Raw genomic sequence first — 16,636 nt, 5'->3', positions numbered from 1 at the left:
GCCAACGCCTTCAGCTGGCCTGCAACAGAGCTCCAGCAACCGAACTGAGCTGCATTTATGTGACGCCTTTCCCACGATGTGCACAAAACCAAAAAATGACCTTCTCAACCAGTGTAGCTACTGTTGCAGACACAGGGTGGCCAGTTTGCACACAGCAGGATCCCGCAATGTGACTGCATGTTGTCCAACATGCAGTCCTTTTTGCTCACGTTGGGCGAGGGGCAAATATGGCAGACTGGTGGGTCGGGGGCTCAGTCTAACACCTTCATCCAGAACGTGACACTGCTGCAGCCTGGGAGTTTGAGATCGAGTGTCTGGAGCCAGGTTCTCTGGGTCACTGCTTCAGTATGGGCCTGCCTGGTGTCGAAACCCCTGCTCCTCACAGTAACACCACCTCCCCACCCAATCTGTTGGCATTCCTCTCCCCCCAGTTCATGCTACAAAGAGGGTGAGATGTGGGTACAGGCTGAGGGGGCCCCTCAGGAATGGGGGTGGATTAGCTTGCCCTCACCCATCATGGCCTGGCAAAAGGGGGGGCACCGACAGAATGAGGGTAGCTGTAGGTTTCATGCAGCACCTGCCCTTCCCCACCTTCCATGGCCAGACTGATGGGGTGCTATCGAAGGTTTACGAAGTGGGTTTTTTGTCTGGGGTAGGTGTCCCAGCTCCCACTCCCTGACAAGAAGCCACACCTCTGGAGGCCAATTATCGCCCTGTCCCAAGCCCGGAGGCCCCTCACCCTTTCACATCCCCCCGCCCCCCACAACAACCCTCGCCATTTCCCACAAAGATGTGAAACCTCACATTGGTCTCGAGGCACCGAACCCAGGTCTGTGAATGAGGTGAAGGTACAAAGGAATATGGGACAGGTTTGAGGGACTGAATGGTCTCCTGCAGGCCCCGTGTTTCCCCGCTTTGGTTTTCCAGAAGGTTCTACCCTCAGGAGCTGACTGGAACATGTACACAGCCTGTGGTCTTTTTGTGACAGCCTAGCTATAAGCGAATTTCTCACACACTGTAGGTTAGGACTCGGTCTGTGTCCTCAACAAGTTGAAGCTATTCTCCAGTCTGGTTGACATGACAACGGCTGTTGGATTTCCAGCTTCAGTTCAGTGAAGGATTATTGAGGAGAAGTAATTAACTAATTGGTGTGTGAGAGACAGAGAGAGAGAGAGAGAGAGAGAGAAAGGCAGGACAGAATCACCTCTCCCTCACACAAACACACACACACACACACACACACACACACACACACACAGACAGACACACACACACACTTGCTTTCTCTCTCTCTCTCTTGCTTACACACACCTACTCACCCTCACACATGCATGCACTTGCACGCCCACACACTCATGCTCTTTCTCTCACTCTCTCTCCCTCACACACTCATAGAAACAGCAGTAGGCCTTAGAGCCTGTTCTGCCATTCAATTAGGTCATCTGTGGCCTAACTCTATACGCCAAGCCTTTGGCCCATATCCCTTAATACTCCTGCTGAACAAAAATTTATCTAGTTTGGATTTTAAATTAACAACGGATCTAGCTACCTCTTACACTGTCTCTGGTGCGTTTTCTACTGTTTACATGCTCATATATGCAAATCTCACTCCACAGGCCTGAGCTGGTAAATATGCCGAGAATCTCAGTTCCAGCACTGACAGAATGCCACACTGTCAGGGGCACCATCTTCAGAGGAGGCCAGGCCCCGGCTCTTCACGCAGATGTATAAGATCCTGAAGATCAGGAAGCCATCCCTGACCGATATTTCTCCCCTTCCCTTGATAAATTTAGCCACTTGTTATGATGCAAACATGCAAATTTGGAGCAGAAGCACATTCGGCCCATCCTGTTTGAAGTAGAGAAAAGCCACTCTAAAGTAATAAACTGTATTGCTGGTTGGGTTTGGGATGACGACAGCTCAGGACAACCGGCAATATGAAGCTGACATTTCCCTTTCGTCTGGTTGTGTAGTTCCCAGAATTTCTCTGGGCCTGACTGGTTTCATTTCCTTTCTCAATCCTAACAGGCTGAGACCTGTCCAAGGCTCAAGGTCAATGAATCAAGGGGAAGCTACCACTTTGGCCTATGGTAACAAGGTGTAGAGCGGGATGAACACAGCAGGCCAGGCAGCATCAGAGGAGCAGGAAGGCTGACGTTTCGGGTCTGGACCCTTCTTGCTACTTTGGTCTGGTAGATGCCAACACCGGACAATCTCCCACATTATGGCAGGCATGGCTAAACGATAGTGTAGCAAGGCCACATGGCCACCACCCCTACACCCCCTGCCCCCAAACTGATCGGAGCCAATGCGACAAATGCAATCACTGGTGAGTCTTCAGCAAACTGTCAGCAAGACAATGTGAGACATTCTGCTGACAAAAGGATAGCTCTCAATCCATCTCACTTTGTCACTGCTCAGCCAGAAGTAATTAGCCTTAATGATTCAGGCCCAAAGGCAGCATCTCACTCAGTATTACCAGCAGGAAAGCACTGTTACTCCAGTGTCACTGTTCCAGAGCTCCTCAAGTCATACAGCACAGAAACAGACTCCTCCACCCAACTTGTTCATGCCAGCCAGGCTTCCCAAACTAGATTAGTCCCATCAGACTCAGGATGACTAATATTGTGTCACATTTACAGATGTTTCAGATACACGTACAACATTCGCGAACGTTAACAGTTATAGAGTCACTACCACATAGTCAAATAAAAGTACCATCTCCCAGTTAAGGAGACGGCCAATGGAATACCTCTGTCTGATTTGGAAAAGTCTTTAGGCCAGTGCAGTGACAGGTCTATCGTCGAAACAAACGGATTCAGCGACGGTGCGATGATTGGTTAACAAGGGCACGTGCAGGATGGAGGGATGGAGGTGGAGGTGGAGGGGGAGGGGGAGGTGGAGGCGGAGGCAAGGGGGGGTAGAGGAGAGGGGAGGGTGTAGGATAGAGGGGAGAGGGGGAGTGGGGAAGAGGGGAGAGGGGAAGAGGGGGAGGGGAGGGAAAAGGTCATGGGGAGGAGTGGAGGGGAGGGGAGGGGGGAGGAGGGGAGGCGAGAGTGGGGAGGGGACGGGAGGGGGGAATGGATGGGGGAGAGGAGAGGGGGAGGGACAGGGGGAGGGAGAGAGGAGAGGAGGGAGAGAGGGAGGTGGTGCGAGGGAGAGGTTGAGGTGAATTAGAGAGGAGGAGGAACAGAGGAGATGATGTGGTGGGGGTGGAAGCTGAGGGAGGACTGAATAATGTCAAACAGGAGCTGGCAGTGTTAGAACAACAGAGATTTTGTCAGGGAGGTGGAGTTGGGAACTGGAGGAAGTGTTTGGGGCCTGGAGTCTCAAGGAGATTGGGGAAGATAACAAATGACTGCAGCAGAGGGACTGAGGAAGGGGAACTCTAGCGGGGAGGCCTCTGATGGTGGACTGGGAGATGAGTCTGGGATGGTTGGTGGGATTTGAAGAGGTGGGAGGGTGAATTATAGTTCATCAGAGGAGGTCACAATGTCAGTGGTGGTCAGGGGTGTCTGGGACAATGAGGAATTCCAGGAAGATGGAAATCAGAGAGCCTGCCAATTTGTTCATTCTGCTTTCTTGCCATCCTTCACAGCGACGGAGCGAGGGTCTCAGGGCTAATACCCAAACCCTTTTCTCATATCGACATTGGCCCTTGCCACAGGAACTTACTACAACAACTTGCATTCAGACAGCGCCTTTAATGTTTAACGTCTCAAAGTACTTTCAGAAGCAATTTCCAAAAAATATTTGAGACTGAACCACAAAGTGAGATCTAAGGGACAGGGGACCAAACATTTGGTCAACAGGGGTATTAAAATGCAACTTCAAAGAGCGAGCGAGGTGTAGAAGGTGATAGAGCTAATTTCAGAGCAAGGGGGCCAGCTAAATGGTTGGTTGCGATTGGCTGAGCAATGGGAATTGAGGGATGCACAAGACATCCTGATTGGAGGAGCCGTACCCCAGTGAGAGTCAGTGTGTGTGGGACTGTACCCCAGTGAGAGTCAGTGTGTGTGGGACTGTACCGCAGTGAGAGTCAGAGTGTGCGGAACTGTACCCCAGTGAGAGTCAGTGTGTGTGGGACTGTACCCCAGTGAGAGTCAGTGTGTGTGGGACCAAACCCCAGTGAGAGTCAGTGTGTGTGTGGGACTGTATCCCAGTGAGAGTCAGTGTGTGTGGGACTGTACCCCAGTGTGAATCAGTGTGTGTGGGACTGTACCCCAGTGAGAGTCAGTGTGTGTGAGACTGTACCCCAGTGAGAATTAGTGCGTGTGGGACTGTACCCCAGTGTGAATCAGTGTGTGTGGGACCATACCCCAGTGAGAGTCAGTGTGTGTGAGACTATACCCCAGTGAGAGTCAGTGTGTGTGGGACTGTACCACAGTGGGAGTCAGTGTGTGTGAGACTATACCCCTGTGAGGGTCAGTGTGTCTGGGACTGTACCCCAGTGAGAGTCAGTGTGTGTGGGACCATACCCCAGCGAGAGTCAGTGTGTGTGGGACTGTATCACAGTGGGAGTCAGTGTGTGTGAGACTATACCCCTGTGAGGATCAGTGTGTGTGGGACTGTACCCCAGTGAGAGTCAGTGTGTGTGGGACCATACCCCAGTGAGAGGCAGTGTGTGTGGGATTGTACCCCACTTAGAGTCAGTGTGTGTGGAACTGTAGCCCAGTGCGTGTCAGTGCGTGTGAGACCATACCCCAGTTAGAGTCAGTGTGTGTGGGACTGTACCCCAGTGAGAGTCAGTGTGTGTGGGACTGTACCCCAGTGAGAGTCAGTGTGTGTGGGACTGTACCCCAGTGTGAATCAGTGTGTGTGGGACTGTACCCCAGTGAGAATTAGTGCGTGTGGGACTGTACCCCAGTGTGAATCAGTGTGTGTGGGACCATACCCTAGTGAGAGTCAGTGTGTGTGAGACTATACCCCAGTGAGAGTCAGTGTGTGTGGGACTGTAGCACAGTGGGAGTCAGTGTGTGTGAGACTATACCCCTGTGAGGGTCAGTGTGTTTGGGACTGTACCCCAGTGAGAGCCAGTGTGTGTGTGTGGGACTGTACCCCAGTGAGGGTCAGTGTGTGTGGGACCATACCCCAGTTAGAGTCAGTGTGTGTGGGACTGTACCCAATATGAATCAGTGTGTGTGGGACTGTACCCCAGTGAGAGTCAGTGTGTGTGGGACTGTCCCCAGTCAGAGTCAGTGTGTGTGTGTGGGACTGTACCCCAGTGAGGGTCAGTGTGTGTGGGACCAAACCCCAGTGAGAGTCAGTGTGTGTGGGACTGTACCCCAGTGAGAGTCAGTGTGTGTGGGACCATACTCCAGTGAGGGTCAGGGTGTGTGGGACTGTACCCCAGTGAGAGTCAGTGTGTGTGGGAATGTACCCCAGTGAGAGTCAGTGTGTACATGTGGGACCATACCCCAGTGAGTGTCAGTGTGTGTGGGACCATACCCCAGTTAGAGTCAATGTGTGTGGGACCATACCCCAGTTAGAGTCAGTGTGTGTGGGACTGTACCCCAGTGAGAGTCAGTGTATGTGGGGCTGTACCCCAGTGAGAGTCAGTGTGTGTGGGACTGTACCGCAGTGTCAGTCAGTGCATGGGAGACTGTACCCCAGTGTGAATCAGTGTTTGTGTGACCATACCCCAGTGAGAGTCAGTGTGTGTGTGGGACCATACCCCAGTGAGAGTCAGTGTGTGTGTGTGGGACTGTACCCCAGTGAGAGTCAGTGTGTGTGAGACTGTACCGCAGTGTCAGTCAGTGCGTGGGAGACTGTACCCCAGTGTGAATCAGTGTTTGTGTGACCATACCCCAGTGTGAATCAGTGTGTGTGGGACTGTACCCCAGTGAGAGTCAGTGTGTGTGGGACTGTACCCCAGTGAGAGTCAGTGTGTGTGGGACCATACTCCAGTGAGGGTCAGTGTGTGTGGGACTGTACCCCAGTGAGAGTCAGTGCGTGTGGGACTGTACCCCAGTGAGAGTCAGTGTGTACATGTGGGACCATACCCCAGTGAGTGTCAGTGTGTGTGGGACCATACCCTAGTTAGAGTCAGTGTGTGTGGGACTGTACCCCAGTGAGAGTCAGTGTATGTGGGACTGTACCCCAGTGAGAGTCAGTGTGTGTGGCACTGTACCGCAGTGTCAGTCAGTGCGTGGGAGACTGTACCCCAGTGTGAATCAGTGTTTGTGTGACCATACCCCAGTGAGAGTCAGTGTGTGTGTGTGGGACCATACCCCAGTGAGAGTCAGTGTGTGTGTGTGGGACTGTACCCCAGTGAGAGGCAGTGTGTGTGAGACTATACCCCAGTGAGGGTCAGTGTGTGTGGGACTGTACCCCAGTGAGAGTCAGTGTGTGTGTCTGGGACTATACCCCAGTGAGAGTCAGTGTGTACATGTGGCACCATACCCCAGTGAGAGTCAGTGTGTGTGTGGGACCGTACCCCAGTGAGAGTCAGTGTGTGTGGGACTGTACCCCAGTGAGAGTCAGTGTGTGTGTGGGACCATACTCCAGTGAGGGTCAGTGTGTGTGGGACTGTACCCCAGTGAGAGTCAGTGTGTGTGGGACTGTACCCCAGTGAGAGTCAGTGTGTGTGTGTGGGACTGTACCCCAGTGAGAGGCAGTGTGTGTGAGACTATACCCCAGTGAGGGTCAGTGTGTGTGGGACTGTACCCCAGTGAGAGTCAGTGTGTGTGTCTGGGACTATACCCCAGTGAGAGTCAGTGTGTACATGTGGCACCATACCCCAGTGAGAGTCAGTGTGTGTGTGGGACCGTACCCCAGTGAGAGTCAGTGTGTGTGGGACTGTACCCCAGTGAGAGTCAGTGTGTGTGTGGGACCATACTCCAGTGAGGGTCAGTGTGTGTGGGACTGTACCCCAGTGAGAGTCAGTGTGTGTGGGACTGTACCCCAGTGAGAGTCAGTGTGTGTGTGGGACCATACTCCAGTGAGGGTCAGTGTGTGTGGGACTGTACCGCAGTGAGAGTCAGTGTGTGTGGGACTGTACCGCAGTGAGAGTCAGTGTGTACATGTGGGACCATACCCCAGTGAGTGTCAGTGTGTGTGGGACCATACCCCAGTTAGAGTCAGTGTGTGTGTGGGACTGTACCCCAGTGAGAGTCAGTGTGTGTGGGACTGTACCCCAGTGAGAGTCAGTGTGTGTGAGACTATACCCCAGTGAGAGTCAGTGTGTGTGGGACTGTACCCCAGTGACAGTCAGTGCGTGTGGGACCACACCCCAGTGAGAGTCAGTGTGTGTGGGACTGTACCCCAGTGAGAGTCAGTGTGTGTGTGTGGGACTATACCCCAGTGAGAGTCAGTGCGTACGTGTGGGACCATACCCCAGTGAGAGTCAGTGTGTGTGGGACTGTACCCCAGTGAGAATTAGTGCGTGTGGGACTGTACCTCAGCGTGAATCAGTGTGTGTGGGACCATACCCCAGTGAGAGTCAGTGTGTGTGAGACTATACCCCAGTGAGAGTCAGTGTGTGTGGGACTGTACCACAGTGGGAGTCAGTGTGTGTGAGACTATACCCCTGTGAGGGTCAGTGTGTCTGGGACTGTACCCCAGTGAGAGTCAGTGTGTGTGGGACCATACCCCAGCGAGAGTCAGTGTGTGTGGGACTGTATCACAGTGGGAGTCAGTGTGTGTGAGACTATACCCCTGTGAGGATCAGTGTGTGTGGGACTGTACCCCAGTGAGAGTCAGTGTGTGTGGGACCATACCCCAGTGAGAGGCAGTGTGTGTGGGATTGTACCCCACTTAGAGTCAGTGTGTGTGGAACTGTAGCCCAGTGCGTGTCAGTGCGTGTGAGACCATACCCCAGTTAGAGTCAGTGTGTGTGGGACTGTACCCAATGTGAATCAGTGTGTGTGGGACTGTACCCCAGTGAGAGTCAGTGTGTGTGGGACTGTACCCCAGTGAGAGTCAGTGTGTGTGGGACTGTACCCCAGTGTGAATCAGTGTGTGTGGGACTGTACCCCAGTGAGAATTAGTGCGTGTGGGACTGTACCCCAGTGTGAATCAGTGTGTGTGGGACCATACCCTAGTGAGAGTCAGTGTGTGTGAGACTATACCCCAGTGAGAGTCAGTGTGTGTGGGACTGTAGCACAGTGGGAGTCAGTGTGTGTGAGACTATACCCCTGTGAGGGTCAGTGTGTTTGGGACTGTACCCCAGTGAGAGCCAGTGTGTGTGTGTGGGACTGTACCCCAGTGAGGGTCAGTGTGTGTGGGACCATACCCCAGTTAGAGTCAGTGTGTGTGGGACTGTACCCAATATGAATCAGTGTGTGTGGGACTGTACCCCAGTGAGAGTCAGTGTGTGTGGGACTGTCCCCAGTCAGAGTCAGTGTGTGTGTGTGGGACTGTACCCCAGTGAGGGTCAGTGTGTGTGGGACCAAACCCCAGTGAGAGTCAGTGTGTGTGGGACTGTACCCCAGTGAGAGTCAGTGTGTGTGGGACCATACTCCAGTGAGGGTCAGGGTGTGTGGGACTGTACCCCAGTGAGAGTCAGTGTGTGTGGGACTGTACCCCAGTGAGAGTCAGTGTGTACATGTGGGACCATACCCCAGTGAGTGTCAGTGTGTGTGGGACCATACCCCAGTTAGAGTCAATGTGTGTGGGACCATACCCCAGTTAGAGTCAGTGTGTGTGGGACTGTACCCCAGTGAGAGTCAGTGTATGTGGGGCTGTACCCCAGTGAGAGTCAGTGTGTGTGGGACTGTACCGCAGTGTCAGTCAGTGCGTGGGAGACTGTACCCCAGTGTGAATCAGTGTTTGTGTGACCATACCCCAGTGAGAGTCAGTGTGTGTGTGGGACCATACCCCAGTGAGAGTCAGTGTGTGTGTGTGGGACTGTACCCCAGTGAGAGTCAGTGTGTGTGGGACTGTACCGCAGTGTCAGTCAGTGCGTGGGAGACTGTACCCCAGTGTGAATCAGTGTTTGTGTGACCATACCCCAGTGTGAATCAGTGTGTGTGGGACTGTACCCCAGTGAGAGTCAGTGTGTGTGGGACTGTACCCCAGTGAGAGTCAGTGTATGTGGGACTGTACCCCAGTGAGAGTCAGTGTGTGTGGGACTGTACCGCAGTGTCAGTCAGTGCGTGGGAGACTGTACCCCAGTGTGAATCAGTGTTTGTGTGACCATACCCCAGTGAGAGTCAGTGTGTGTGTGTGGGACCATACCCCAGTGAGAGTCAGTGTGTGTGTGTGGGACTGTACCCCAGTGAGAGGCAGTGTGTGTGAGACTATACCCCAGTGAGGGTCAGTGTGTGTGGGACTGTACCCCAGTGAGAGTCAGTGTGTGTGTCTGGGACTATACCCCAGTGAGAGTCAGTGTGTACATGTGGCACCATACCCCAGTGAGAGTCAGTGTGTGTGTGGGACCGTACCCCAGTGAGAGTCAGTGTGTGTGGGACTGTACCCCAGTGAGAGTCAGTGTGTGTGTGGGACCATACTCCAGTGAGGGTCAGTGTGTGTGGGACTGTACCCCAGTGAGAGTCAGTGTGTGTGGGACTGTACCCCAGTGAGAGTCAGTGTGTGTGTGGGACCATACTCCAGTGAGGGTCAGTGTGTGTGGGACTGTACCGCAGTGAGAGTCAGTGTGTGTGGGACTGTACCGCAGTGAGAGTCAGTGTGTACATGTGGGACCATACCCCAGTGAGTGTCAGTGTGTGTGGGACCATACCCCAGTTAGAGTCAGTGTGTGTGTGGGACTGTACCCCAGTGAGAGTCAGTGTGTGTGGGACTGTACCCCAGTGAGAGTCAGTGTGTGTGAGACTATACCCCAGTGAGAGTCAGTGTGTGTGGGACTGTACCCCAGTGACAGTCAGTGCGTGTGGGACCACACCCCAGTGAGAGTCAGTGTGTGTGGGACTGTACCCCAGTGAGAGTCAGTGTGTGTGTGTGGGACTATACCCCAGTGAGAGTCAGTGCGTACGTGTGGGACCATACCCCAGTGAGAGTCAGTGTGTGTGTGGGACCATACCCCAGTGAGAGTCAGTGTGTGTGTGGGACCATACCCCAGTGAGAGTCAGTGTGTGTGTGGGACCATACCCCAATGAGAGTCAGTGTGTGTGGGACTGTACCCCAGTGAGAGTCAGTGTGTGAGACTATACCCCAGTGAGTGTCAGTGTGTGTGGGACTGTACCCCAGTGTGAATCAGTGTTTGTGGGACCATACCCCAGTGAGAGTCAGTGTGTGTGGGACTGTACCCCAGTGAGAGTCAGTGTGTGAGACTATACCCCAGTGAGGGTCAGTGTGTGTGCGACTGTACCCCAGTGTGAATCAGTGTATGTGGGTCTGTGCCCCAGTGAGAGTCAGTGTGTGTGTGGGACTGTACCCCAGTGAGAGTCAGTGTGTGTGTGGAACTGTACCCCAGTGAGAGTCAGTGTGTGTGAGACTTATACCCCAGTGAGAGTCAGTGTGTGTGTGTGGGACTGTACCCCAGTGAGAGTCAGTGTGTGTGGGACTGTACCCCAGTGAGAGTCAGTGTGTGTGGGACCATACTCCAGTGAGGGTCAGTGTGTGTGGGACTGTACCCCAGTGAGAGTCAGTGCGTGTGGGACTGTACCCCAGTGAGAGTCAGTGTGTACATGTGGGACCATACCCCAGTGAGTGTCAGTGTGTGTGGGACCATACCCTAGTTAGAGTCAGTGTGTGTGGGACTGTACCCCAGTGAGAGTCAGTGTATGTGGGACTGTACCCCAGTGAGAGTCAGTGTGTGTGGGACTGTACCGCAGTGTCAGTCAGTGCGTGGGAGACTGTACCCCAGTGTGAATCAGTGTTTGTGTGACCATACCCCAGTGAGAGTCAGTGTGTGTGTGTGGGACCATACCCCAGTGAGAGTCAGTGTGTGTGTGTGGGACTGTACCCCAGTGAGAGGCAGTGTGTGTGAGACTATACCCCAGTGAGGGTCAGTGTGTGTGGGACTGTACCCCAGTGAGAGTCAGTGTGTGTGTCTGGGACTATACCCCAGTGAGAGTCAGTGTGTACATGTGGCACCATACCCCAGTGAGAGTCAGTGTGTGTGTGGGACCGTACCCCAGTGAGAGTCAGTGTGTGTGGGACTGTACCCCAGTGAGAGTCAGTGTGTGTGTGGGACCATACTCCAGTGAGGGTCAGTGTGTGTGGGACTGTACCCCAGTGAGAGTCAGTGTGTGTGGGACTGTACCCCAGTGAGAGTCAGTGTGTGTGTGGGACCATACTCCAGTGAGGGTCAGTGTGTGTGGGACTGTACCGCAGTGAGAGTCAGTGTGTGTGGGACTGTACCGCAGTGAGAGTCAGTGTGTACATGTGGGACCATACCCCAGTGAGTGTCAGTGTGTGTGGGACCATACCCCAGTTAGAGTCAGTGTGTGTGTGGGACTGTACCCCAGTGAGAGTCAGTGTGTGTGGGACTGTACCCCAGTGAGAGTCAGTGTGTGTGAGACTATACCCCAGTGAGAGTCAGTGTGTGTGGGACTGTACCCCAGTGACAGTCAGTGCGTGTGGGACCACACCCCAGTGAGAGTCAGTGTGTGTGGGACTGTACCCCAGTGAGAGTCAGTGTGTGTGTGTGGGACTATACCCCAGTGAGAGTCAGTGCGTACGTGTGGGACCATACCCCAGTGAGAGTCAGTGTGTGTGTGGGACCATACCCCAGTGAGAGTCAGTGTGTGTGTGGGACCATACCCCAGTGAGAGTCAGTGTGTGTGTGGGACCATACCCCAATGAGAGTCAGTGTGTGTGGGACTGTACCCCAGTGAGAGTCAGTGTGTGAGACTATACCCCAGTGAGTGTCAGTGTGTGTGGGACTGTACCCCAGTGTGAATCAGTGTTTGTGGGACCATACCCCAGTGAGAGTCAGTGTGTGTGGGACTGTACCCCAGTGAGAGTCAGTGTGTGAGACTATACCCCAGTGAGGGTCAGTGTGTGTGCGACTGTACCCCAGTGTGAATCAGTGTATGTGGGTCTGTGCCCCAGTGAGAGTCAGTGTGTGTGTGGGACTGTACCCCAGTGAGAGTCAGTGTGTGTGTGGAACTGTACCCCAGTGAGAGTCAGTGTGTGTGAGACTTATACCCCAGTGAGAGTCAGTGTGTGTGCGTGGGACTGTACCCCAGTGAGAGTCAGTGTGTGTGTGGGACCATACCCCAATGAGAGTCAGTTTGTGTGGGACTGTACCCCAGTGAGAGTCAGTGTGTGTGGGACTGTACCCCAGTGAGAGTCAGTGTGTGTGGAACTGTACCCCAGTGAGAGTCAGTGAGGTGTCACTGATAGGGAGGGTTGTAGTGGATAGAGGTGGTGACAGAGATAGGAAGGGAAGCTGGAGGAGGTTACAGAGTTCGGGAGGGGTTGTTGGCACTGGTGGCGGTTACAGAGATCTGGAGATGTGCGTGGTTAGGGTTGAAAGCAATGGTTAGAATGTAGAAATGTTGAAATTGTTTGACAGGGTCCCAGTGTATATCATGGAGATCTCGCAGTGAGGACAGGCAGCGCAGTGGGACACAGGGAATAGGATGGTGCAGGTTGGAATATGGATCAGGTTGTTAGACAGGGCAAGGATATTGAGAGACTGGTCCGGGGAGAGTGACAATTGTTGGGAGCTGACAATTCCAGGACTGAGGCGTTCTGCTGCCGATCTGTAAAGCAGATCACCATCTGCTCCAGGGTGAGTGAGTGGGAGTGATGTGTTGAAAACATTTCTGCATCACGGTGACGGTAATCTAATACAACACCAACAAGCTGGGTGCGTGTCTCTCTCAGACAGAGACTGTGTCTGGGCGGTGGCCCTGTTCCTGCACAGTCCCATTGGCAATGTGCTGCTGTCTTGTGGTTTCAACCCCAAGTGCCCCCAACCCCTACCTATACTGGAGGGCTCATGGTGTTATTCCTGTGGGGTGGCACGGTGGCTCAGTGGTTAGCACTGCAGCCTCACAGCACCAGGGACCCGGGTTCGATTCCAGCCTCGGGTAACTGTCTGTGTGGAGTTTGCACACTCTCCCCGTGTCTGCGTGGGTTTCCTCCAGTTTCCTCCCACAGACCAAAGATGTGCAGGCTAGGGTGGATTGGCCATGGGAAATTGCCCGTAGTGTCTGGGTGGCATGGTCTGAGGTTCAGTGTGGACTTGTTGGGCCGAAGGGCTTGTTTCCACACTGTAAGGATTCTATGAACAAGAGAGCTGCAGGCAGGAGCTGCTGGGGTCCACCATCATTCATGATTGTGGCTGACCTTTGACCTCCACTCCTTGCCCAATCTCCTTTTTGCTTCACCTTCACCTCCACGATGGGACACACGAGCGCCTGGTCGGGGGTGGTAGCCTAGAGGAGTCTATCACAACCAGCAGGAAGAGAAATACACCAGCAGAGGTTGGGAGAGCGAATGTCAACCCCCCCACAAGGTAAAGCACTGGGGCTGTCAGGGTGGGGCGATGGAAACGATATTCACCCAGGGTCACTCTGTAAACTCTGGACATGGGGCAGTGGGTTTGACCGGGCCCCGAAAGCATAAACAAGAGACAACACAGTGTGGAGCTGGAGGGACACAGCAGGCCAGGCAGCATCAGAGGAGCAGGAATGCTGACGTTCCGGGTCTGGACCCTTCCTTCTGAAGAAGCGACCAGACACGAAACGTTAGACTTCCTGCTCCTCTGATGCTGCCTGGCCTGCTGTGTCCCTCCAGCTCCACACCTTGTTATCTCAGATTCTCCAGTTCCCACTATCTCTACGTAGATGTGCACTTATGATACCCAGCAGACGAGATTCATAAGCCAAGTATTGGAAAACAGGATTGGAGTAAGTAGGTACCTGTTTTTTTTTGACTGGTATGGATGTGATGGGCTGAAGAGCCTTTCACTGAGCTGTTGATCCCTCTGAATCTCCAGTACCAAGTAACATTAACATTGCACAAAGACCAGGTAGTGAGACACATTATTGTCATTGATCCTTCCACAGCAACCCCCCAAAATTCGTGTGGTCCAGCCATATAAATACAGCGGGCACAACAGCAAGCCTGAGGCTGGCCTGGGATACCTGGGGTCATGGGATTTTGTTTTTTTTTAAAAATTGCATCCAGGGCCCACATCCAGCACTCAGCAGGACTGTTTGTACAGAGTTTAAACACACCGCATTTTCATTGTGGGAGTGTGTTCGCTGCAGCGAGATAAAGTGTATAGTTATGAAGTTATTTCAATCTCTGGCCCCTTAAACATTTTAAAAAACAAACGGCTGCTTAAAAAAGTTAAAAAGGAATCTGCCCCAGCAGTCACAAAGGCTGCATGTTGGCATCACCCCAAGTGCTCATCTGGAAGCTCAATAACGTTGTAAACACTGGCCGGGGAATACCACAGATTGTTGTGAAGTGGACGCACTGAGCATGGAACAGTCTCTGTACATGCGCTACCCACTTTCGGTGTGAATTTCACGTTGTGGGCATTACTGGCTGGACTAGTATTTCTTGCCTGTCCCCAGTTGCCCTTGAGAATATAGAACTGTGCAGCACAGGGACAGGCCCTTCGGCCCCTGATGCTGAGCTGAACTGACGCCAGTGAAACTAATCCCTTTTGCCGGCCCTTCTCCATTTCCTGCCTATTCATGAGCGTATCTAAAAGCCCCTTAAATGCCCCAATCGTATCTGCCTCCACCACCACCCCCTGGCAGCGTGTTCCAGAGTCCTACCCCTCTCTATGTAAAAACAAACTTGCTCCTCACATACTCCTTTGAACTTTCTCCCTCTCAGCTTCAATGTATACCCCCTCATATCAGACATTTCAACTCCAGGAAAACAATTCTGACTGTTAATGTTATCTATGCACTCCCTAATTTTATAGACTTCTATCCTGTCTCCCCTCAGCGTCTGCTGCTCCAGAGAAAACAAATTAAGTTTTACCAGCCCCTCCTTATAGCTCCATCCAGGCAACATCCTGGTAAATCTGCACCCTCTCTAAAGCTCCACATGCTTCCTGTAATGTGGTGACATAAACTGAATGCAATGCTCGAAGTGTGGCCTAACCAAAGTCTTATAAAACTACAACATGATATCCTGACTCTTGTACTCAATTCCTCGACCAAGAAAGGCAAGTAGACCATACACCTTCTTCACCACCCTCTCTACTTACTTAGTCACTATCAGGGAGCTACGGACTTGAGCCCCAAGATCCCCCTGTACACCAATGCTGTCCAGACCCTGCTATTGGTCGTGGTGAGCTGCCTTCTTGAACCACTACAGCCTATGTCCTTTGGGATGACCCATAATGCCTTTAGGGAGGGAATTCCAGGATATTGACCCAGCCATACTGAAGGAACGGGGAAATATTTCCAAGTCAGGACGGAGAGTGGCTTGGAGGGGAACTTGCAGGTGCTGGTTTTCCTATTAGCTGCTGGTTTCATCATTATAGATGGAGATGGTTGGGGGCTGGGAAGGTGCTGCCTGGGGAGCCTGGGTGAACTTTGACAGCTCAGCTTGTGGGTAGTACACACGGCTGCTACTGAGAGTCAGTGATGGAGGGAGCGGATGTGGTACCAGTGAAGCGGGGGCTGCTTTGTCCTGGATGGTGTCGAGATTCTTGAGTGTTGTTGGAACTGCCCCATCCAGGGGCAAGTGGGGAGTGTTCCATGACACTCCTGACATGTGCCTTGCAGATGGTGGGTGGGCTTTGGGGAGGCAGGAGGTGAGCCACTCGCTGCAGGATTCCCAGCCTCTGACCTGCTCTTATAGCCGCTGCATTTATATGTCTGGTCAGTGGCAAACTTCCAGCATAAATGTGAGCATGATGAGACCTGTGGTGACCAATCCCAAGAGATTCCTGTCAGCCATAGAATCATAGAATCCCTACAGTGTGGAAACAGGCCCTTCGGCCCACCATGTCATCCTGTGGTCTCTTAACTCCTGCACTGATGATTGTTGGACATTGGTGTAATTCAGCAAGGATCAAACCCCTGCAGGGGCAGAGAGGATGAGGGAATCTATAATAGACACACGGTCAATCTCACTCCGCAATAAGTGAAAGATCCCGACTCCCACCCTCTGCTCTGCATTTAGAAAGCCGCCTATCCCAGTAGGGCAGTTCCAGGCAAACACACGTCCAAGTGAAAGGATCTACAGCTTTGGTGAGGTGGTGAAAATTGAATTGCACTTGAGACTACAATGTCTCTGGAACTCTCTGAATGATAAAAACCAAACCAGCCCAATTACAGGAAGCTGCTAGTGTTCAGAGCTTTCACGTACTGAGCTGTAATCAATGACTAAATGCAAAACTCTCTGGAACAGATGAGTCATTTCAGTAAATTGTTGCTCATCTGATCACTGGTCGAACTGAGCTTGCTTGTGCTTTCTGTGAAACAGAGCTCAGAGGGACGCCTGTCAGTCAGGACCACCTCAGACCCCTGCACCTAAAGGGCAAAGGGAGAACATTGGTTACTGAGGGAAACACTGGGGCAAAATGGAAACTAGCAGCTGGGCAGCTACTTGGAGACCTGCGGTCTGTCCTTTTGCTCAGCCTTCTCCCAGGTCTCAGTTACCACACTGGTCACCTCACTATCCAGAATGAGGAGGAATCCAACTGAGGCTTCCCTTCGCCCTCTCATGAAGAGTCACCTAGACTTGAAATGTGAGCTTGCTCTGTCCCTGTGGATGACGCTGACCCACTGGAATCTCCAATGGATCTCCA

General features: G+C 52.8%; 1 protein-coding gene across 1 annotated transcript in view; it reads left to right on the top strand.

The window, feature by feature from the left end:
- The first annotated feature begins 2,262 nt into the window (after positions 1-2,262).
- The window catches only part of LOC132207347 (uncharacterized), a 45,475-nt gene continuing 31,101 nt past the window's right edge, over positions 2,263-16,636 (top strand). The window contains exon 1 of the mRNA XM_059642688.1: positions 2,263-2,329. Within this exon, the coding sequence (XP_059498671.1) occupies positions 2,263-2,329 (67 nt within the window). The remainder of the gene's footprint in view (positions 2,330-16,636) is intronic.

This window comes from Stegostoma tigrinum, chromosome 45, assembly GCF_030684315.1.
Source record: "Stegostoma tigrinum isolate sSteTig4 chromosome 45, sSteTig4.hap1, whole genome shotgun sequence".
Classification (NCBI taxonomy): domain Eukaryota; kingdom Metazoa; phylum Chordata; class Chondrichthyes; order Orectolobiformes; family Stegostomatidae; genus Stegostoma; species Stegostoma tigrinum.
The sequence above is the reverse complement of the archived record's forward strand: the minus strand, read 5'-3'. Positions and strand labels throughout refer to the sequence as shown.